This window comes from Sorghum bicolor, chromosome 8 (assembly GCF_000003195.3).
Source record: "Sorghum bicolor cultivar BTx623 chromosome 8, Sorghum_bicolor_NCBIv3, whole genome shotgun sequence".
NCBI classification, from domain to species: domain Eukaryota; kingdom Viridiplantae; phylum Streptophyta; class Magnoliopsida; order Poales; family Poaceae; genus Sorghum; species Sorghum bicolor.
In genome coordinates, this window is record NC_012877.2 from 18,793,268 (window position 1) to 18,816,669 (window position 23,402).

Sequence of the window (23,402 nt, forward strand, 5' to 3'; positions counted from 1 at the left end):
TATCCATAAGTTCCAGTAACTTTTGCTTGTAAATCTCTTATAGTTGGCAATAATAAAAGTTTTTTCTTTTTTTTTGGCTATACTTTGTTTACACGCAGAGCCTTCGGCGAAGAACAACAATGTCCTCTACGATGGAAAATCTTAATGACCATGAATCAAATACAGTGGCACGTCACTCAGATAACTTCACAGCGCTCAAAATAATAGTCATGACAAAAGCAAACTTTATTACAAACTTTACATACAAAGTTTACAATAAACACCCTGACGGGCGGACACTAGTCTACTCCTACAGACTATCCTATTGGCTACTGCTCGGGCTGATCACCCGCCTGGCCTTGCTGCCCGGACGAAGGGGTCGGGGCCACCGGCGCCTGGCTGGTCGAGACCGCAGGCGTCGACCGCCCATCTCCCGCGATAGACGCGCCCGACAGCTCCCTGTCCGAACCCGGCTGGTCGGGGGGAGTGGCCGTTCCGCATAGATTGATGTCGCCAATCACCGTCGATGACAAGTCCAGCAGACCACCCCGAAGCTCGTCCGCCTCCTGTGGGCCGACCTCCTTGGGATACCCCTTCTCCAGCCTGGTCAAGTCGACTAGGGGGTAGTGGGCGCGCACCATGCTAAGGATATGCGCGCCAGCAAACTCCCCGGTGTCCTTCACGAACTGCTGAAGCCAGTCCCACGCCCGTTGTGCCTTTTCAACTGGCGTCAATCTCGGCGCGCGGGGCTGGCTCTCCAGGAGCTCGGGGCTGATCAAGTCCAGGACCGGGGATACTCCTTTCCAGATCTTACAACAATTGAACTTCCAGGAGTCCCGGTCCCTGACCAGCTCGTCTAGGTGCTTCTTGGCGTTCACCTTGAGCACTGCAAATCAAGAAAGATGTTATTTTCAACATATCAAAAAGGGCGATAAGCGGCAGATAACGGGGCGGCGCGTATTACCAGACAACTCCCGATCCTTCCGACCCAACTCCTCTCCTGTCCGGCGCCCGGCCTCCAGCGCACTGGCAAGCTCTTGGCTGAGCTGCTCTTTCTCCTGTCGAAGGCGTGTGACCTCCTCCTCGAAACCTACATGAATAGTCCTCTGGTCAGCGGAGTCAACCAACGCGGCTACAAACAGCCGCCTCGGAGTGCGAGACTAACCTTCTCGCTGCCGAAACTGATCGGCCAAGCGTCGGGTAAGCTCGAGACGGTGCTCTTCCTGAGCGCTCATCTCGGATACTTTCTCTCCAACTTCTAACCGAAGCCGGTCCACCTTCGCGGCCAGGGCCTTGTTCTCGGCCACGATGCCTTCTATTTGGTCGAAGCACCGTTTCCGGTACTTCGCCGTTTTCATTGCGCCCTACAAAACGAATATATATCAACCAAGGAAGACAACGCACAAAATGTCCAGCAGTGCAAAGAATCACTTACCTTGACTTCGTCCACGAGACGTTTGGCTGCGCGCTCCACTCTGGCGGCCTCTTCTGTCTCGGCGAGCTCCTCGTGCCCGATAAAGTGGTCCCCGCGTTGGCGCCACACATATACGTGTTGGCGGCCATCACGGGGACGTCCTTCAATCTCCTCCACCTCGTCGTTGGAGGCCGCCTGGGTTTCCTCGCCCGCTGCATCGCCCCCGGTGGTTGTCGCAGGCATTACCGCCCCCTGGACCAGGCCCGGGGAGCCTGCAGTCGAAGTGGCTCCCGCCCGGGGCGGCGTGGGGACCTCCCTCCTTTCGACGGGGGGAGGGGTCGGGGCTCTGCCCTCCCCTTCTGTGGCGTTACTCGGGGGAGGCATCCCCGTAGCCTCCTCGACACTTGTCGGGCTGCTCGCCGTAGTCTGTGCCGCGGCCGGGAGCTCCTCGGTGCTCTCAGGCACGGCTGCAGCCGCAGGCTGCTCCGCGGTCTGCGGCGCCGCGTCTTCAGCAGCGCAAGCAGGCTCGACCACCCCCTGGTCGGTGGCGTGGTCGGGGTTGACACCCGACGCCGCGCTAAAAGAACAAAGTACTATCTTAAAAAAAATCGCCAAAATACGTAAGTCGAACACTTACAGGTCGGATCGACGGTGGATCGCGGTGAACCTCCTCCTGGCCCGGCCGGTTGGCACCTGCGCCCCCGTCTCGACAACGCGCGGAGCAGGAGGGTCGCTGGCCACCCGATCAGTAGTGGCCGGCACACTGTCCGCACGGCTACGAGGCCGTCGGACTAGCGACGGTGCGGCCTCCTCCTCCTCGTCGTCGTCGTCGGTAATCCGGACGAGCCGACGGCGCTTCGGTGCTTGGCTGCTCTCCGCTGGCAGCGTCGCCGCAGGCGAAGGATCCGCCGCCATTGGCCTTTTCCCCGCCACTCTCTCCTCGGTGGTCGGGACGGGGCGGGTCTGGTCCTCCTCACTGCTGGTGTACCGAGTACACCGAGCAGCGTCCTCCTCTGGCGGATCCTCCCCTACAGGATTCTCCATCCCGGGTGCTAGTGACACATACACCGCGCACCGATCTGCAAAAGTAACAAAGATAAGTCAGCAGCAGACAATAACGAATGCTAAGGAAAAATAATCAGTAAGATACCTTAGGTGCTGGTCGCCCCAACTTGAAGGCTTGCACCCGATCACTACCACGGACGAAGCCCCCGTCCGCGAAGTTGAACAGCTCGTTCAACAGCTGCTGCACCTCCGCCTTCTCCAAGACTTCAGGTCGCATCCTGGTCGGGTCCAGGCTTCCGGCGTACTCGTACGCCGAGTGCACCCTCTTCTGGCAGGGCATCACCCGACGACAAATGAAGTTGCCGACCACGCCAAGCCCGTCCAAGCGCGACCAGTCGATCAGCTTCATGAGGTCCGCCACTTGCAATGTTTTCCTAAACACTAAACGGTAAACAGTCGGCCACCTGCCGTTTAGCCATTATTCGGGCTAAACAGTCCATTAAACGAGCTAAACGGTCAATTAAACGGACTAAACAGATGATTAAACGGAAACGGTGTACCATTATATAGCGTTTACACGGCGTTTAAACGGTCTAAACGGCCGTTTAGGCGAACAATGGCCACTTGACCGTCGAACTCTGGGCGGTCGGTCCAGCTTACCCTCTTCTCAGGGATGTATCCCACGTCGCAGAACGTGGAGCTGCCCGGTTCCTCCCTGATGTAGAACCACTTCCTGTACCATTCGGACAGGGAAGTGTTCCATGGACAGTGCAGGTAGCGGTTCTTCATCCCGTCGCGAAGGTTGAGGTATACTCCACCTGCAACCTTGGAGCCTCCAACTGCTCCCTTCTTTCTTAAACAAAAAAGATAGCGGAAGAGGTCGAAGTGCGGCTCTATGCCAACATAGGCTTCGCACAAATGGATAAAAGTAGAAATAAGAAGGATTGAGTTCGGGTGCAGATTGCAAATCCCGATCTCATAATACAAAAGAAGACCCTGAAGAAAAGGATGAATAGGCACCCCGAAACCCCTCTTAAGGAAATCCTCGAACACGACGATCTCACCAGCGCGGGGGTCGGGGTAGCTCTCCCCTTCCGGTGCCCTCCAGCCGCCAAGCTCCGGGCTGTGCAGTAGCCCCATATCGACGAGGTCACCGAGGGACTTGGCGGTGCTGCGGGATTTCTTCCACTCCTTGGCCATCAGCTCGGCCCTCTTCTTGGAGTCGCTCTTTGCCATTGGAGATGCGGGAGCGGTTTTGAGCTAGGAGAATGCAGGAGTTTGACGAAGGCGAGAACAGAAAGATTGAAGGCGATGGCAGGGTAAGCAATGCGGGGTTAATGTCGGGGTTTTATAAACTGCAACTCCACCCCTCCCACTTCCCGCATTCTTGGGAAGTGGGCGGGCCCAACGGCGGACGCGGCGCTTCGGTTTTCAATGATTATCGACAATTAATGTGGCGGAGTTTTCATACAAATTGATGGTTTCTTTTTCTCAAACCGCGCAAAGGGCGGCTGCACAGTTACCAGGCGCAACTTTTCGCGCAACCATCTGACATCTCGACAAGAGGTCTCGTCACGTCAATCATTTATGTGGTAAGAATTTTTCAAAATAAACAATCCAAGGACTGCACCGACCACCGAGCACTTGATGCTCAGGGACTGGTCGCCCAGTTTACCAACTCGGAAATTCAAGGACTGTACCGACCACCGAGCACTTGACGCTCGGGGACTGGTCGACCAGTCTATCAATTCGGAACTTCAAGGAATGTACCGACTACCGAGCACTTGATGCTCGGGGACTGGTCGTCAAATTTGTTGGGATTGCACCGACCACCGAGCGCTTGACGCTCGGAGACTGGTCGCCTAGTCTATTAGTGCAGGAATTTACGGGTTGTCTTGATCTCCCAGTATTGTACACCCGGGGACTGATTGACCAGCTAGTTAAACTGATAATTCTATTCGATGGTAAATGAGCATGAGATGCTCGGGGACTGGATAATTTTAATTTTTTAGACCTTGCTACAAGGTTCATACTTCGCCTTCCAGCAAGCTCGGGGACTACATCGGTACGATGCATTTGGCGATGCATCTCAGACTTAAAACTGCTTTGAGGAATTTTCTTTTGACCCTGGCACCACGTGCCTATGTCACCTACTACCAGGCTCGGGGACTAAGTGGGCACACTTCACCTAGCGGTGAATATGCTTACTTTTTTGAGAGTCCATACTTTTTAGGAAAGTAAAGTGGGCACACTTCACCGGAAAAGGAATATTTTTTCTCAAGAGCACCATGCATTCTTCGAACAATTGGCTTCTTCGATGATGATGTCGGATTTGGTCAAAATATCGTCGCAATTGTCCGGTAATTTTCACGCCGATTGAAGACGTCAAGTTTCGTTGGTCGAAGAAGCTCAAGACGGTGTGTTACTTCACAATACATGGTGCTCGGGGACTAGCTGTGGGGGTATAAACCCCTATACCCTTACGGCTAGGCTTGGGCCAGGAGGCTTGGCCCATTACGAGACAAGTTCAAGGCTTGATCCGACAGCTCGGAGTTTCGCGCAAGGAAACAAGACGTGGAGATCAAGCAAGATTCTAGTCGGTTAGAATAGGAATTGATATCGAACTATCTATGGCAATTGTAACCGACTAAGATTAGTTTCCAGATCTGTAACCCTGCCCTCCGGACTATATAAGGAGGGGCAAGGGACCCCCCTAGGACATATAATTCTCTCAGCACAATCCAATACAATCAGACGCAGGACGTAGGTATTACGCCAACTTGGCGGCCGAACCTGGATAAAAAGCTTGTCCGTGTCTTGCGTCACCATCGAGTTCGTAGTTTGCGCACCGTCTACCGATAAACTACTACCGTGGGTATACCCCAAGGTAGACTGCCGACCAGCTTTCGTCGACACACGAGGAAGAAGTCGATTGAGCTGGGAGAGGAGAAGGAACGGAGTGAGACCGCTGTGGGTCTACTTATAGAGGAGGGTTGGGGAGGGTGTGAAATGGCGCCAGGATGTTTCATCTTCCCGCGTGAGCCCGCCGCGGCCACCCCGAGCCCCGCCATAAGCGCCCAAAATCGCCAAGCGAGCGCCGCGCGTAGCCGAGCTCCAGGGAAACGAACCCTAGCGGCGTCGCTCGGGAGCTAGGCGGAGAGGGGGGTTTTGGCCACCCAGAGCCGGGCTGCAACCTGGGCCAAGTGCGCAAACACGCGCACTTGCAGCCCACGGGCGCAAAGCCCACCCGGGCCACCCTCACAAACATGCCCTTATTTGCTATCTTGGCATGTAATCAAACTTACGTGTGTTGTAGGGGTTCTTCTCCCTTCTTTTTTCTTCTTTATACAAATACCAACTCCTCCATGTTTGAGGGAAAAAAAACTTATGTGATTTTTTTAACATTATTGCTGCAACTGCAAGTTTGGATCTCAGCAAGGCACACAGAAATATGTTGATTGGAGTATTTCCTCCAAATTCAACAAGATAGGGAAAATTTGTAACCTTCAATGGATTTCGAGCTACCTTCAAAACTTAGTTTCTAACTCTGGTGTCAATTCATGCACAAGTTCTCATGGTACACGTGTAAAGAATTTAGTGGTTTCAGCTTTGAAGCCGTGGGATGTATGTTGAAAGCAATATTGAACCTCCTTCGGTTTGATTAGACCAAAGGCTTGGCCCTGTTTATACTGAAAGTATATAACATTTTGCTGGGGTTACCAGCTAACAAAGATCCAACCACGAACCAGCACCTTACAGCAACTACAACCTAACCAACTGCAAGGCACAGGCGCCTGCAATCAGAAGAGAAGCAGAGAGATTACTACCAAACAGTGATACAACGCCAGACCTCACACACAGGGGTCAGAACAAAAAAACAAAGCAGAAACAGACTACACCCTGCGCTAACAGCAAAACCACTAGTACTGATGCTGATTTCCAACATATCTGCTAGCTCTCGCTAGGTCTCCAGCTCTTTCTACTTTCCCAAGTGTCTCCTCCATTCAGTTTAATTGCTCCAGAAAAGGCTGTCCATATACAAGATCTTTGCTGAAAAGAGGTACAGCAGAATCAATAAAATGCTAGAAGCACATCAATAATGTAGACTGTCGACTGTAGTAGTTATTTTACACCTGAAACCTTTGCTTTCTAAAGAAGCTAGTAATATTTAATACGTACATACTTCACTTTCTAATTTCTTTACATCAGATTGCTATGTGAATCAAAGAAACTAGAAACAGCTAGAAGAGACCACGCCACATGCAAGAGAGAGGAGGTCAAGACACAAATGGTTCATACACATGCAGTGATGCAGGCATTCTTGGTACCTTTGAATTATAGATCAAAATATAAGGTGAGAGCAATATTGCAATAATACAGGTGAAGCGATTTCAAATTCGTGTCAGTAGTTATATGTCAACTCTAACAAAATTTATATGACAAGTGAGCAGCATGTGCAGTGTTCATATTTGCCACACAAGATGGACAAAAGAAACTTTTCTGAATTTTAACATTGAACTAGGAAACACGTGCAATACAATTACAAAGCATTATTCTACCTGACAACATGTTCATTTCTGTAGTATTTCCGTATTTGCAAGTGCAATCTGATGTAGCATTTCCCCTGATCCTATTCAGCTATTCCTATGTCAGAACCTGCTGCTTGTCTGGAATGCATATCTGTCTGTGAACAGTAATTTAAAAATAATTGCTGCATTTTGGTAAAAAATACCCGTTTGATCCAATTGGTTCTGTTAGCGGGTTCATTGGCAAAAGGAAACCAGCTGATATTGACTTCTAATTTTCAATGGTCTCTTTATTTTGCATAGTTTATCGGTTCTCAACTGAAGATCTGGCAGCATGAGGGTATGATTGATTGGTTGTTTTGCAGACAAAGGCTAGTTGCATTCAGGAAATTAAATAATGAAGCTCATGTATAACTACATCATATTTCTCCATATAGCGTTCTTTCCTGGTTGATGTTCTTTACTACAGCTCCTGCAGGTATACACTTTTTTCTGCAGTCAAACTGCTAAAATTGTGCTTGGAGGTGAGGAAAGCTGAAGATCTGAATAAGGAGTTTATCAACGCGTTTCAACCTATAACAAAACCTGGCTGTAATATGATTCAAAGATTTTATAATGATCAGCAGAAAGCAAAGCTTGGCTATCCAGAGTTGGAAACATAGAGAAGATCCAAGTTTGCAGCTGAATAAGTCTCGAGTGATATGTACCAACTAAAGTAATAATCCTTCATTTTAAATTTCAAAATTACAGTTCACTTTACCTTTATTCTAAGTAAAAAATCTATAACTTTGATCAAGTTTTTAGAAAAAATATATTAACATACATGAATTCAAATAAGTACACTATCAAAACATTTCTTGAAGAATTTGATGAAACTAATTTGCTGTTGTAGAAGTGGTGCAGTTTCTTTCTTATAAAAATGGATCAAAATTAGAGAAATTTGACTTAGAACAAAGCTAAAGTGACCTATAATTAGAACGGAACATGATTTTTCCCCACAAAGCTCTTTCCAAACTCCACAATTAAGTAGTCCCTTTGTTCCAAATTGTAAGTTGTTCTGGCTTTTTTAAGTACATACATTTTGCTGCGCATCTAGATATAATCTATGTATCTAAAATCCCTCAACCTGGCCATGCCACGCCCGACACACTACAAGCCCCCACACTAACAAAATGCAAGCATTGAGTTTGCCCTAGCATGCTGTTTGAATCGTTAAAGCCTCTAACCAGAACACAATGAAAATAAAAATGAAAGACACGCTAACAAACTAACTACTGCCAATAAGCTCTATTTGACATAACAGGGATCAGACTGGACGGTTACCTTCTGATGTTAGACACAACATCATGAACCTAGTAAACAGATGGTGTAATCCAAATTGGGACTGGGAAAGGCTTCGAAGCAAAGGGAAAACATCCATGATTGGGCGTCCTTGGACCTCCATTGTATATGGGAATTTCTCCGATTTTGTAAAAACCCATGTCTCGGAAACTTTCTGTTGCCTTATATACATGTTTGCAATTGTCCATCAGATAGAAAAGGTTGGGCTCCAACATTGGCAAGTCCTTTGTTGAAATGCACATGGAATTATTGTATCCAAGAAATAATGAGTGATCTCCCAAGGTGGTGATATGGTCCAGTTTTTGTCCATGGAGATCAACCTTAAAGACCTGCACATCAAATGACTCAATCTGTGCATAAATGCTGTAGAACTCATTGTCATCAGTGTATGGCGGATGGCGGAATGGGTACAGGCTCATTTCTATCCACCTGAACACCTGCAGGAGGTCGCCTGATGGCGTCTTAACAAGGTACATTGTTATGAGATCATGGGTGCGGCCAGGATGGTATATCGGCATTGCTGAACGCATGATCCTGCTAGCTGATGGTGAATGCCCATTGAGGTCCAAGGTGTAGATAGCGCCGTCAAAGCGCAGAACATAGAACAGGCCATTGTCAGAGTTGTAAACAGCATCATGGTAACCGCTACGCTCAAGGGGGCCGTGGCCCATGGCAGAGACCGGCATCCAGGACTCATCGCCAAGCCTGGCAAACGAGAGCTCACCTTCGGGCCAGTGAATGAGGAGCACGATGCATTCGGCCCCGGCTGAAGGTGAGCACAACAGGACGGCACGAAAGTACATGATCTCACGCGCGGCGAGGGCGGTGAGGTTGTCGGTGGGCTCCTCATCAGCTTCCCGGTTCACGAAGACCCGGTATGTTAGGTCGCCACCCTCGTCCGTTAGGCTCTCGACGTTGTAGAGGCTGGCGAGGGGCGGGAGCGCGACCTGGGCACCGATGAGGAGATTGACGACGTGGAGGTTGGAATCCTCGTCTGCGGTGACGAGCCACCCATACGCCGAGCCGACGAAAGTCCGGCGGCTGAGCGGAAGGCCCGGGAGGGCAGTACGGATGGAGGGCAATCTGGATCTGGAAGCACCGATGGAGGTCGGTCTGCAAGGGGCGCAGAGCACTGCGATGTCGGGGTCCTCGTCGCGGGCGGTGTAGAGTGCACAGGGGGCCTGCTTCGGGGAAGGGATGCGGAGGCGGCGGAAGGCCGTGAACGCGGGGTGCCAGGAGGAGCAAGCGGCGCCGGAGCGGACGAGGTCAATGACCTCGAGGTGCCCCATGATGACGAGAAGAAGCTCCTCCGGCAGGAGCGACCAGTCGACGGCTGCAGTAGCGGTCGGTGTTCTTCTGGCGCGTTGTCGTCGAGGCCCGCTCGCCGATGGGCATGGGGCGGAGGGTGAGCCGTCGAGCCCGGATCGGGCCGCGGCTGGTCGGCGCCCCTTCCTCGCTCTCTTGCCGATGGACAGTCGATGAAGGCGGAGGAAGCGAGGCCACATCTGGCCGCAGCGCATCATCAGTGCGCCTCCCCTGCGTGCTCGCCGAGGCACAGGAGGACGAGGCCCCAGCGATGAGGCCGGATCCGGCCGCGGGGCGTCGGCACGCCTCTCCCGCGACCTCGCCGATGATGGGCAGGAGGCGGAGGCGAAGGCGGAAGGGGCGAGGTCGGATCCGGCCATCGAGGGTCGTAGCCCTTCACCCGCGCACTTGGCGTCGCTGGCCGCAGCGGCTTGAGCCCGCGTCTCCACGCTCTCACCATTGTGAATTCCGCCGGCCACCGATTAATCCATCTCGATCTTGCCGAAGTGTAACACCCGTGGCCTACGGCGATCGCCGGAGACGTGAGCGGCAAGCAGATCTCGGGAGTGGGGAACGAAGCCAGGGCCTTTTTGATTTCCACTAAAAACCAAATTTTTTCAAGATTTCTCGTCACATCCAATATTTAGACGCATAGGATATTACTAGCAAAAATACCCGTGCGTTGCAACGGAGTTATTGTCGATTTTGTAACTTTTATCCGTCTTATTGTCTATATTTAGCAGTGGTGGCCTTGACCTTCTCATATGGTAGGCAGAGACAACCATTCCCTAAGGTAAACATTTTCTTTCTTAAGAATTATATCTTAATATCCTCTTCTCTAAGGCCTTGTTAAATAAAAAAAAAGATTTCGCTACTATAGCATTATTATTTTTATTTGGCAAATATTATCTGGATTAATTAGACTCAAAAGATTCATTTCATAAATTACAGACAAACTATGCAATTAGTTACTTTTTTATTAATGCTTTATGCATGATTCGATGTGATGGGGAATCTGAAAAATTTGTAATTTTTTTCAGAATTGTTTAGTTCCAAGAAATTTTGCAAAATGGACATTGTATCACTTTCGTTTGTATTTGATAAATATTATCCAATCATGGACTAATTAAGTTTAAAAGATTGGTCTTGAAAATTATGGACAAACTGTGCAATTAGTTATTTCTTTTACCTATATTTAATACTTTATACATGTGTCGCAAGATTCAATATGATAAGAAATTTAAAAAATTTTACAATTTTTTTTAAACTAAACAAGGCCAGGCCTAAACAAGTCTAAGTATTGTCACTGTGCTGCTGACTGACAGCCACGCGCGTGCCTGGATCCAATCCAACAATCGCCACCACTTTATCCACTCCCAGTGGTGGGGGCAGCCACCACCACCTGTTGCCGACGGATGGGGCCAAGGGAATTCGACCCCACAAGTCATCCACCAGTGCCGCCTTCTCGTGCGCACCGCGTCTATTTCTGGACACTTCTTCTTCTCGAAAGGCCAAGCAGCAGGCTGTTGTGGGGGTATAAACCCCTATACCCTTACGGATAGACTTTAGCCAGGAAGCTTGGCCCACTACGAGACGAGTTCAAGGCTTGATCCGACAGCTCGGAGTTTCGCACAAGGAAACAAGACGTGGAGATCAAGCAGGATTCTAGTCGGTTAGAATAGGAATTGATATCGAATTATCTATGGCGATTGTAACCGACTAGGATTAGTTTCTAGATCTGTAACCCTGCCCTCCAGACTATATAAGGAGGGGCAAGGGACCCCCCTAGGACATCATATTCTCTCAGCACAAATCAATACAACCAGACGCAGGACGTAGGTATTACGCCAACTCGGCGGCCGAACCTGGATAAAAAGCTTGTCCGTGTCTTGCGTCACCATCGAGTTCGTAGTTTGCGCACCGTCTACCGATAAACTACTACCGTGGGTATACCCCAAGGTAGACTGCCGACTAGCTTTCGTCGACAGCTGTCATCCCCATTGAAGCCTCGTCTGCCTACCTTTGCACTCCACCATCGAACCATTCGATTCGCCCTGCCTCACCTTGCCCGCTCGCCTCACCCGCCCGCCAGATTCGATTCACCCGTCACAGTGATCGGGACCAGTTGGCGCTAGGGTTGGTTAGGGTTCCAGTGATCGATCTCAACGACCTCAATGGTGCATCTGCTGAGCTCAGGAAGACCGAGCCGCGCCGGCCATGGCTCCTACACGTTGCGCGGTGGCGGTGGCGGTCAAGCTAGAGGTGGAGGAGTTCGGGGCTGACGAGTGCGGGCGCCAAGGCAGCTCAGCCGATGCCCCTGACGCCTCCGCAGCAGGTAGATCCGAGGTTGTGGTTTCTCTAGAAATTTTGTGTGCTCGAGCTGGTCTCGCCATGTTTGATGTTAATCGGGGGAGCTCTGTTAGGACTTTTTGGCGAAATCATATGACATCTGGAATGGGAGATTCAGGAGATCCCGTTGGCTTTACTTGGGTTTGGTCTTCTTCACTTTTTTGTTTTGGTTTGGCGCCTGCCTTCACATTAGCACTGTCCGACTTGGATTTAGATTTAGACATGTTCGAAGCCGGTCTACCGAAGAGGCCAGACGAAAAAAACTCTAGACCAAAATTTTGGCTGAAATTTTGCCTCTTTAGTATTAGGTATAGACTAGCAAAAGTGCCGACAGAAGAAAAAATTATGTTAGCGAAAAATGAAAGTATCAACATGTCCGTGCGTTGTAACGGGATGTACGACTTGTTGCATAATCACCGTATTTCTAAATTCATCTTGTTGGTTCTTTGATATTAGTTATATTATATTATATAAAGGTATATGGATATAGATTATTTAAATAATTTTTTCCTTTAATATAATTCTGTAGCACAAAAGAATATTTTTTAATAAAATAGAAGACATAAAATCTTGATTTTCTTTGATTACAACTCAAATCTTGGGTTGGCCTAGCTGGCTTGGTCGATTGGTACATGGGCCTTTGCCTATCCCACGTACGGGTATCCAATTTGTTCAACACACACGTCCAAGTCTCCATGACATACCAACAAGTACAACCGTCTCTTGCTCACGAAGATGCTCAATGCTCGCTGGCATTGGTCGGTCGCTCGCCTATGTGACAACCGCTCCCTAGCACTGACGCAAGTCGCTAGTGTTGCTCACCTATCTGGCCATCGCTCCCTTGCCCTTCTCCATCGATGGGCGTGGTCCTGCAAATCCTCTCGTGTGGCCACGCTCGAGAAGCAGTGGCGGAGTTTGCACGGGCCACGACCTTGGTTGCGGTTGGGTCTGGTAAGGGCAAAATCCTAGTGTAAAGATGGCAACGACCCGCATGCCCATGGGCAAAAGACCCGCTAGGCAAGGATACGGGTGCGTGAGTCTGCCCATGAGCACAGATGCAGATACATCTTCAAACTGGACGGATATCAGATGACACCCAAGAAAATATTCTATCCACACCCGCAAACCCGCCTTACCCGTTATTCCCAACGCACTGGAAACCAACAGCCCACATTCTTGTTTCCGGCCCATCAAAGCCCAGCTCACAAGTCACATATAAAAGCAGCTAAACCTAAGTGCTCAACATATCTCTGCTCCCCACTCTCCCGTCTTGCCGCCGCCGGCTGCTTAGCAAGTCACGAGTTGTGTCGCACACTCGCACTTCTACAATCCCATAGCACCACGCTCGTGGTCCTTCTTGCTCGCAAGTTCCAGATCGAGAGCCGCACTCCCTCCTTTTGCAGTCTTTCTCACGCATGCAGCATGCGTTCTAGATTAAGAGCCGCACTCCCTCCCTCTTGTAGCGTGCATCCTTGAACGCTTGTCCATGATTGGCTAAAGGAAGAGGAAAGAAACATAGAAATACTGGTCCTTCAACTCTCATCTGAGATTGGATAAGGATTAAATCTTTGGAGGAAAGAAGCACAGCACTGGTGTCCACCTTGTATTTTTTTTGATACTACAATTGTTTGTAGGCAATTTGGACATGGGAACTTCTACTTTCTCGATTTGCAATCAAGCAATTGGCCTCGCCGTTGCCGCCCTTCTCCAGATATGACAAGCACACGGTCATGCCCACGGGCAAGGAGCACCCTCGGGGTAGCGTTTGTGTTCAATTTTTCATTTTACCTGTATGGTTGTTGGCCTCTGATTTGCTATATATTTGGTGTCCATCTGGAGTATATTTGTGATGATCTTGATTTGATATTGTACTCACTACAAGAAATGCATGATTTTTTGACATATTCAGTATGACAATAGACCATATCATTCAGATTATGACATTCTGTAATAGGTCATTATATCATTCAGATTATGACATTCTGTAATAGGCGTTTTGACCTAGTGACATAAAAAAGCTAGATGTCATAATAAATATCATAAAACTATTCTAATTCTGGTTAAATGGTGGAAACTGAAGTCTGACACTCCTTCCTCTCCCTCGCGTCTCTTCTCAGGCCATCGCCCTTTCTGGCCTACTAATTCAGAGTTAAAGCATAATGTAACTATAGTCATGGCTGTTTTTTTTGTTTCTGTCCATATCTGTACTAATTTAGAGTTAAAGGATACCAAAGAGAGATTTGTCAAGATCATAACAGGGGCAAAAGGAAAAAATGCCTTTTTCTATGATGGTTTGGTATGCTATATCCTCATTGTATTTCCATTGGAAATATCTAATCACTAGTGAAACGCGTCCTTCGCTTAAGGCCCTCGGCAAAAAACTTTTAAAAAAAATAAAAAACCTTTGCGAGGGCCTTAGATCTCGACCCTCGGCGAAGGGACCAACCCTAAATCCCAATCAGGCCAGCCTAAAAAAGCCACGCGCTTTCTTTCTCCACCCCCGCACGCCTAGCCGCCGCTCCCCCCACCGCCGCCCGCACGCGGCCATCTCCCCCGCCACCGCTCGCCACGCCTGCAACAGGCAAGGGGCAACACACACACGCATCCTCTTCTCTCTCCCTCACTCTCTCTGCAATGGAGGACGAGGACTAGGCTAGCACCCTGCAGCCCAAATCAGATCTGGGGCGCACAAGTGTGAATCGGGCCTTGTTCACTGATGGTTCACCGGATCCGGTCGTTCACAGGCAACCTTGCCCTCCATGCCGCCAGCGCCGGCGGGATGGCTTTGTCGGCGGCGTACCCGACGCGGATGAGAACCTGGAGGCATTCATCACCCGCATCTAACAGAAGTCTCGAAAGATCGAGACCCTCCTTAAGCAGTACGCCCCTGTTTCCCTCTCCACCTCTCCCTACTTTTGATTCGCCTGCTCATTTCTCTGCGGTGTTTGGGTAGGTTGAAGCCAGTGGAGGCCATGGAAAAACGGCACTCGAGGGGTCGCTGCTCCAGACCCGCGACGAGCGATGCAAAGTTTTTTTTCTTCTCATTATATGGCTCGTCCCATTTCATTCCGTGGATTCAATCTTGCGTGTTGAGTGCTACTGCTAGTGCGTTCTAGAGATATATAGTTCATTGTATTCCATTGTTTTTTCAGAAGTCACTGAACGAACTTGACTGTTCTTTTCTTTTTAAACCTAATCTGTAGCTCAAAGATACATCGAGAGTTTTAGTATAAGTTCTTGTGTTAAATCTTCATCTCACGTTTAAGTATTAAGTGAATACTTGTGCTGAAAAAAAGAAAGAAAACAGTTCTTGTTCTGGCAACAATTAGCTCATATTTTTCTTGCAGCTTGAATATTTTGATGCCAATGGTGTAAGTGTGTGCGTGTGGTAACCTGAGAGGCTAATTTGGCTTAACCATGTAAAGAAAATTTCCAAGGATTAATACATGATCTGTGTATTTTGATGTCAATGTGTATCAATTATTTTGCTGATGTAATTAAGAGAACTAATGACTCACTTATCTAAGGTTATGACACTTCTTTGTATTGTTCACTTCTGTCCATGTTTTATTTCTCAAGTTTATGGCACTTCTTTTTTTTAAGAAATGCATGTGCTAGGAAATGCTAGTTTTCTATCATAATAAATAGGTCATTGAGTTTAGTCCTGTAAGAAAGAGTTACAATAAATAGGTCATTGAGTCATGTCCCTTTTTTTAACAGGAAAGTGATCTAAAATAAACGAACAGTAGTGATATTGAGTCAAGTGACAATGTCCTAAATATTTCCTACTTGCTTATCTATTACATTTTCTATATATATGTTGTGTATTTCAAACATGCATGAAACATATACTGTACAGCAAGGCATAAGTCAGGACTTCTTATCTAACTTAGCTCTGGTTAACCATAGAGATAAAGACTATTTCTTTTACTTGCAGTTCCCTAAAACATATTGGTGGTGGCGGTGGCAAGGACAACCGCCAAGAGAATGGTCTTCTACTAGATGGAAGTGCCATTGCCAAGTTCTCGCTCCCTTATACAGGTAGTGTAGCAAGTAGCGGCATGCATGTGCCTTTTATCTTGGTTTGCCTTTCCTTTTACTGCCCAACAGTCAGGCAAGTTGCTATTTATTGTCATTTTGAGGTATGGAATATGTGATCTGGTATTGTCATTTTTTAAAATGTTAATCTGATGCAGATCGTGCTATATCTCAGGTAGACTACAATTTTACATATAGTGCTGTGAAAGACTGGGCTGCTGGAAGAGAAAGAAATTGTCGAGTTAGATGATGCTCTGCCAGGTAGCTGGAATTTTTAACTTACTATTTGTAGTTGTCTCTGAGAACAGTTCGCAAGCCATAGTGGAAGAGGTTGCCAGAACTTCAAATGATGTCTATTATAGAACTTGGAAGAGTTAATGGCTAGGACCTGCTTGATGACACATGATGAACTTTACATAGTAGTGATCGAGCAAAATTGACCTGGGCCTTGTTTAGTTCCCAAAAGTGAAAAGATTTCGGTACTGTAGCACTTTCGTTTGTTTGTGACAAATATTATCCAATCATGAACTAAGTAGGATCAAAAGATTCGTCTCGTGATTTACAACTAAACTGTGTAATTAGTTTTTATTTTTGTCTATATTTAATGTTTCATGCATGTGATACAAGATTCGATGTGACAGAGAATCTTGAAAACTTTTTGGTTTTCAGAGTGAACTAAACAAGGCCCTGCATGGAAACTACTGATAGTTTGTAATTGTTGCAGATCCAAAATTACTACGAGATGTTGGGCTACTAGGACTCCGTCAAGGACGTTGGCACCTTCACAGCGGCATGGCAGTAGACTGCAAAACTATAAACTTAGATTTATTTACAGCCCTGGCACAGTGTAGTCTTTTTTCGCAACCCTATCGGCCTATTTGGATGGAATTGAGATTGTGAATCTTGTATTGAATGAGTGGATCTTGTTTGAAAAAGTGTGGATTTGTTTGCTATTTTGCTGTATACAAAATCATTGATCTAAGGTTTATCTTTTTTTTTTATATTTTTTTATATCTGTTATTAGAGACGTGTCTTCCCTGTATGTGTCATTGTTAAGAAGTCATTAGTGACATGTATAGACTGAACGAGGCACTCATAAAGGTTCATCAGTGACACGTTTTGGCTGGACGCATCACTCTAATGGCTCATGGTCTCAGATATTATGACAAATAACCAATGTCATACCTTATGACAAAGAATATACAGATGTCACATGATCCATTTATGACAGTAATTTTTTGACATATAATTTTTTGTCAACTAAATGTCACAACTCTTATGTTGTGACATTATTTTCATATGTAATGACATAAATAGAAAGTCAAAAAATCACAGAATTCTTGTAGTGACTCTATCTGGTCTTAATCTAAATCAAGATGGTCTTGATTTGGTATTGTACTCTTTTTTTGGTCTCGATCTAAGATTCCCGATTGAATACGGTAACAGTTGAGCCAATATAAATAGCCAGACGTAAAAAAAATCCAGATAAAAATTTTGGCTGAAATTTAGCCTCTTTAGTATTAGGTATAGAAATATACATGAAGATAAAAACTAATTACACAGTTTGGTCAAAATTTACTAGACGAATCTTTTGAGCCTAGTTAGTCTATGGTTAAACAATACTTAAAAAAAACAAACGAAAGTGCTACAGTGTCGCGAAATTTTTCAGTTCGGGAACTAAACACGGCAGGAGGAACCCCTGGCTGCGCTTGTGTTCTATTTTTCAATATTTGATAATTGTCTTAGAAAACACGCAGTATGCCACTAATCCCTTGGACCCACTCACACATTATAGCTATTACATACTTTGGTAAATACGCTTTCACTTGACATAGACACTCTGGGCTCTTGGTGTCATCACTCCTGTGCTATTACACCTCCCCTCTCAAATATCTTGATTATCCCAAGCAGGCGCATGAGGAAACCTTGCTCGTAGAACATTGTAGTCTTCTCAGGTAGCAGTGGACGCCGACAAATTGGACCAAGTCACCAGCACTTGTGGAATGGCAGCATTGCCCTTCCTGACCAGCCAACGCTCTTGAATCGTGAGTGGCTAGGTATCACCAGCCTGCAAGTCAGTAAGCACGGGTAATGTGGAGAACATCGGACTATAGTTTGGATGGTAAGGTTTTAGCTAAGAAATATGGAATACAGGGTATGCCACTTGTTGACACTCCTTAACGTCAACATTATACCATTAATTCATGCACCATACAACAAGAAAAGAGTTGTTAATGCATAGTTGTAGGGTTTTATCCTATCAAGTTCCACAAGTTGTGTTGCTCCTACTTGTTTTGCAGGTTATGCATATCTTTCCACATAAAAGTACCTCAAATGATGAAATAGAGCACACCATTGCGAAGAGCTTGTCAATACGATCGAAACGGACATATCATTTGCCCTAATCGAGTCCCAACGATGGAGTCCCCATTCGACACGATTGGAATCCTCTAGGATACTTCGAAACCATCACCACAAGAGAGCTACAGGGACCAACCTAATAAAATTCCACAGCTCTGGTGGAATTCTGGATATTTAAGGACTAAAGTAGAAGAATTTGAGGAGGAGTAGGGATCAAGGAGACCGAACGAGATCAAGTCGAAATCACGCAAAAGTCGGTGGGAAGGATCTAGAAGATACAAGAAGGCACTGGAGCGAAGCGAGAGCGGAGAGGCAGCCACATGTAGGCCCACCTGCCTATGCCCCCTTTGCGGGACGACCTCCAATCCAACTCTTCGATGCATCCTGGTTCTTTTTCAAGTCGGTTTTGATCCGAGGGCTGTGGTGTAGCCCACCAGACTATGAAAGAAGGGGCAGACCTCCCCCCTTGAGGCAGTCACCAACAAATCAATCAGTTCACCAGTCCTCGACTTAGGGCACCCAAGAGCTTCGCCAACTAGGGCATAGCTAGAGCATAGAATAGGAATTAGAGGAGTCAAACAACACTTGGATTCTGAATCTAGTCACGAGGAGGCAAGGTACAAGCCTTGTATTTCTCTCTTGTATTCAACATTGTTTATCTATTTGTCTTCTAATTCTTCATTGTGTTCTTCTACTTGTCTAATTCATCTTCTAGTTGTCTAATTCATCTTCTAGTGTAATACCCGATTTTAAGAACAAAACCAGATATGCACCATATATGAGTTATAGAAGTCAAATCTCACATATAGCTACAAATAAGGGGTAATATCAAAAGACAATGCATAAATTATATAACGTACTTAATAAATTAGAGATAACCTTAAGCAGCAAACAACGGAAGATAACTCCAACTTCGGGTATTAACTCCACTCTACAGGATCCAACTGACTGGTTGATCACAAGCCTAAACTTCTCTTGAGGTTTGGGGGAAATAGCAAGAGTGAGTCCATGTCGAACTCAACAAGTATAGCAACTAGATTGTATAGATCCCACAATCACATGATCAGTGTGACATATATAATGTAGAGAATTAAATAATAAATAATGGGCATATTTAACACACAAAAATCATCACCGTCGATGCAAGAATCCCCAAGGCCGCTCTTGACCGTGAGCACGGCTAGTATACCAGTTTTACACTTTATAGAGGTTGCACATCTTTACCCATGAGTCATGATTTACCCTTTCGCCCGAGGTGATCAGCCTCTTAACCCACTTCCAAGGAAGGTCGGCAGGGATCACTATGAAGCCTTTCAAAAGTTCGTCTAACATGTTAGGGCCGCAAGGTTTCCTTTGCGCGCAGATATAGAGCCCCCCTTCTGATGGCACAATGACTCGCAGCCTATACAAATACAGACAGAGGCCACACTATACCCAAAACGGTTCAGCCCCTCCGCCCTTTCGGGTAACCTCTAACAAGCTAGAAAAGGTCTTCATACTAAGCTAAAGCTAGAGCCATTATAACCCTCATGGTTTCACTGTTGTCCCGGTTATCACTTACAGATAAATCATCAAGTGGCTAAAAAGTCATTTTTATCATTTATTACTTAACATTAATCTAGTCACAGGATCATGGTCACAGAATTAAAATCTAAATGCTATACTTGCCTTGATCCATATACTCTTGTTGATCTTGCTGGTCTTACTGGTTGCCAAGGCTCTGATCTTGATCACTGAAGCACTCTTGATCACCACGAATTACTCACCGACTAATTTCGATCATCGATCACAAACATACGGCAACAAACATACACGAAGCAAACAAGGCTACAATTAGAACAGTACACCAATTATATAAAAACAGTATAAAAAGTTTATAAAAAGATTCTACACATCGCTACGATCACACGGACGTAAAGATCACGAAAATCGGAGCTAAAACGGAAAAGTTATGAATTTTCTAAGATTTCCTTTAGAAAAATAATTAATTAATTAGGGTCACGAAAATAAAAAGTTTTAAACTGAGAAAACAGTGTTACTAACATGTAAAGCTCATTAATACAAAACCAACGCAATTTGAATTGGTCAAATCAGAGTTAAAATGAATATTTTATGGCCAAAAGAAAGTCAGTGGCAATTCTGTAAATAGTGAAAACGTATTTTTAATCTAAAACCGAGCTGTTTGTATTTTCCAAACTGAAAGATAAAGTGATTGGGGCTTACGTTGGTGGACATGGAGTAGGTTCACCGGCAGTGACGCTTTCTTGGAACTACAACAACGCCGGAGCAGTTGACCGTTCGTAGATGTCGTGTATATGCGAGACGATGGCGATCACGTTGTAGAGAAAAATATAAATTTTATTTTACTATCTTAGGAATTCTCAAATTAGAGGCTTCGCATATGATAGTCTTTGATGTGCTTTGCCTAAGGGGTTGGTACATATATAGGGAGAAAAACTCCCCGCCTCCACGTCAACTAGCGATATGGTACTAATTGATTTGCAACATTCATCTTTACTATAGGCCTAATCCATTAGTAAATAAAGACATTGACCATTGAGATCATGGGCTTGAGCGTGGGATAAAATGAAAGATTTTATTATTTTCGAAATTAATTAATTTGGCGAATAAAATAATCCTAGAAAAGTCTAGAATTATGATTTAAGCCATGAAAAATACTCCAGAAATTCAAGGAAAAATCTCGGAGACATTATGGAACATGAAAAAACCAATTAAAGTATTTGGATCTCATGATAAGATAATTTAGAGCATCTAAAAATTAGATTATGCTTACAGAAAAGTGAGAACGGAAGCTGGAAAATTCCTACAAAGTTTGTAGAGACTGCTTGGTTGACGAGGAACTAAAAGAAGTGCTTTGAGTGACAAAGAAAAGATTTTAAGAAGCTCCTAATAAAAACTTGAGCTTAGAAACAAGGAATTTGGTTGTAGATAAAGATAAAGATGTACGAAGATCGTTCTACTAAACGAAATTTTAAAAACTTTGCTTAGTCTCAACACACAAAGGAGCAACAAACAAACATCACATAAAACATATGTACCAGTATGTATGCACAACAACGTTGCTAAACCCTATGATGAATTTTAATTTAAGGAAAATTTTCATTTTACTATATTTTTAAAAATACAAAATAAATTATTTTAGCTTTATTTTCAAAGAAGCAAAATTTAGGGTGTTACATCTAGTTGTCTAATTCATTGTCTAGTTCATCATTTTCTTTCCTAGTTCATCGTGTTCTTGTTCTTGTTTTAGTAATCTATCTAGTTTTCATTCTAGTTCATGTTTGAGTCGAATACTTGATAGGACTTGGGATAATTACTTATTCATAGTTGTAATGTTCATTGCCTACTTTGGTTATACGTTGTTGACACCAGAAGTGGCAAATGGATATACCGCAAGCGTACGATAGTCAATGTAGCCTTCACTGGGAGTATTCTAGGTATCGTATTTTCCATGGGGAACGTGAAGTGTACTAACTAGGTTCAAGATTGCTAGGATATGATCAAAGGGTAAAGGTTGGGTATAGAGAGGTATAACTAGCACTAATATTTGGTCGGAATACTCTATGTAAAGTGAGGTTTTCCACCTCCTCCCTTACTGGGGGCAGTAACTGAAATGGTAGATCGAGTTAAAGAGGTTTTACACCTCCTCCCCTACCAAGGTGGCACTATACCTCAGCCCGACTTTCACCGTAGTTAACTTGCCTAACACACTAATAAGGAACTTTCCGCATAGAGAGGACTGTCACTCTCGCCTAGGTGTCTTGCAGTGCAACAAGCAACCCACACTGATAAGATTTAGTCTAGACCATATGTCTACACTATTTTACTACTCTAAGCTTGGCCAAATGCTTTGAGTAATTTACCAAAGTAAAATAGTGTGCATAGTAAGAGGTTTATACACAAAGAACTAGACCAAAATATTAAATAAGATTCGAATGTAAGACTTACAAGAAGAAAAGGCATTCTTCCCCAATATTATTTGTACCTATGTCACTACTTGTTTAGTGGATTCTTCCCCAATATGAGTAAAATGTTGATGGTTATGATAGTAGAAACAAAGGCATAAATACCATCAACATACGTCTAGCATAGTTAGATTAGCTTTAGGTTTATACTCATGTTCGTATAGCACTTACCTCGAAAGCCAAGGTGATAGGGTACCGATATGATTCGGTACGAGGGTGGTCTGATCTTCACGACAGTAGATCAAAAGAACAAGGATAACTTGCCGCAAACAATGGGTAACTAGCTTTATACCTGACAAAGGTTGGTTGCGACCAAGCGACGGGGAGAGAGGCACCGAAACCACGAAGACTTCGACTCGATCTCCGAACGACCGCAGAACCACAATCTGGAACTAATCCACACAATACGGCGCAGCCGAACGGAAGCCGTAGAGCACGAAGTAGGGGAACCCAGAGGATTCACTTCACAAGTCCAAGAAGAACAAGGAAGAAAAAAGGTTGAATAAGGCACTCAGCAGCGCGGCTGCAATATCATGTAGTTTATCAAATGATCAAAGGTTGCTGATAGTTTAGAGGTAGGGGATATTTATACTAGGAACAACCCTCATAGATAGGTATGAAAACGAAATAGAGTTTCTGAGGGAAGGAAATGTGAAAGGTCCCCTCGGAATGGATTCCCGAACTGGCTTCGCGTGACTGTTGGCCTCCAGAACAGTTTCCAATAAACTGACCATAACTTTTTATTAGGAAGTCCAAATGATGAACCGTTTTCTTGGATGTGAAACTAGACTCCAAGAGCTTTCCAGCAATGTATGCCATGCACCACGAAACATTGTAGATTGGTATAGTTTTGCACGGCAAGTTGTACCAACATTCTGTCACGACAGACCGTTGACCTTCTGAGCAGTCTGTACTAATTCTGGTCTGCATGCAATGTGGAGTATCCAAACTGGTCGCCACTAGATTCATTGGAAAATAGACGCGACAAGCTTTCCAACAAGTCCTCATGGGCCTTCATAGCTTTTGTGGTTAAAACGTTGTGAAGATTTCTTTGCACTGGTCCGTTCTTGACTTCCACTGGTCCGTTTTTGACTCTCT

At 45.5% G+C, this 23,402-nt stretch overlaps 1 protein-coding gene and 1 long non-coding RNA gene across 4 annotated transcripts; one reads left to right on the forward strand and one right to left on the reverse strand.

The window, feature by feature from the left end:
• On the reverse strand, nucleotides 6,024-10,182 carry LOC8061222. Of its 3 annotated transcripts, none has more exons than XR_002446934.1 (3): nucleotides 8,248-10,182; nucleotides 6,958-7,028; nucleotides 6,024-6,448 (listed from the first exon to the last, which is right to left on the reverse strand). XR_002446934.1 is itself a non-coding variant. In XM_002443080.2 (2 exons), exon 1 carries the CDS (start codon nucleotides 9,948-9,950, stop codon nucleotides 8,277-8,279), a length of 1,674 nt encoding a protein of 557 aa, XP_002443125.1. In that variant the 5' UTR covers nucleotides 9,951-10,180; the 3' UTR covers nucleotides 6,024-6,448; nucleotides 8,248-8,276. The 3 variants fall into 3 exon arrangements, 1 of the variants encoding a protein (XP_002443125.1); XR_002446933.1 differs by having other exon boundaries at nucleotides 6,958-7,497; XM_002443080.2 differs by lacking the exon at nucleotides 6,958-7,028 and having other exon boundaries at nucleotides 8,248-10,180.
• LOC110429923 lies at nucleotides 14,463-16,910 on the forward strand. The gene is made up of 4 exons (XR_002447112.1): nucleotides 14,463-14,798; nucleotides 14,873-15,960; nucleotides 16,133-16,218; nucleotides 16,682-16,910. It is a non-coding gene; the product is annotated as an uncharacterized LOC110429923 (long non-coding RNA).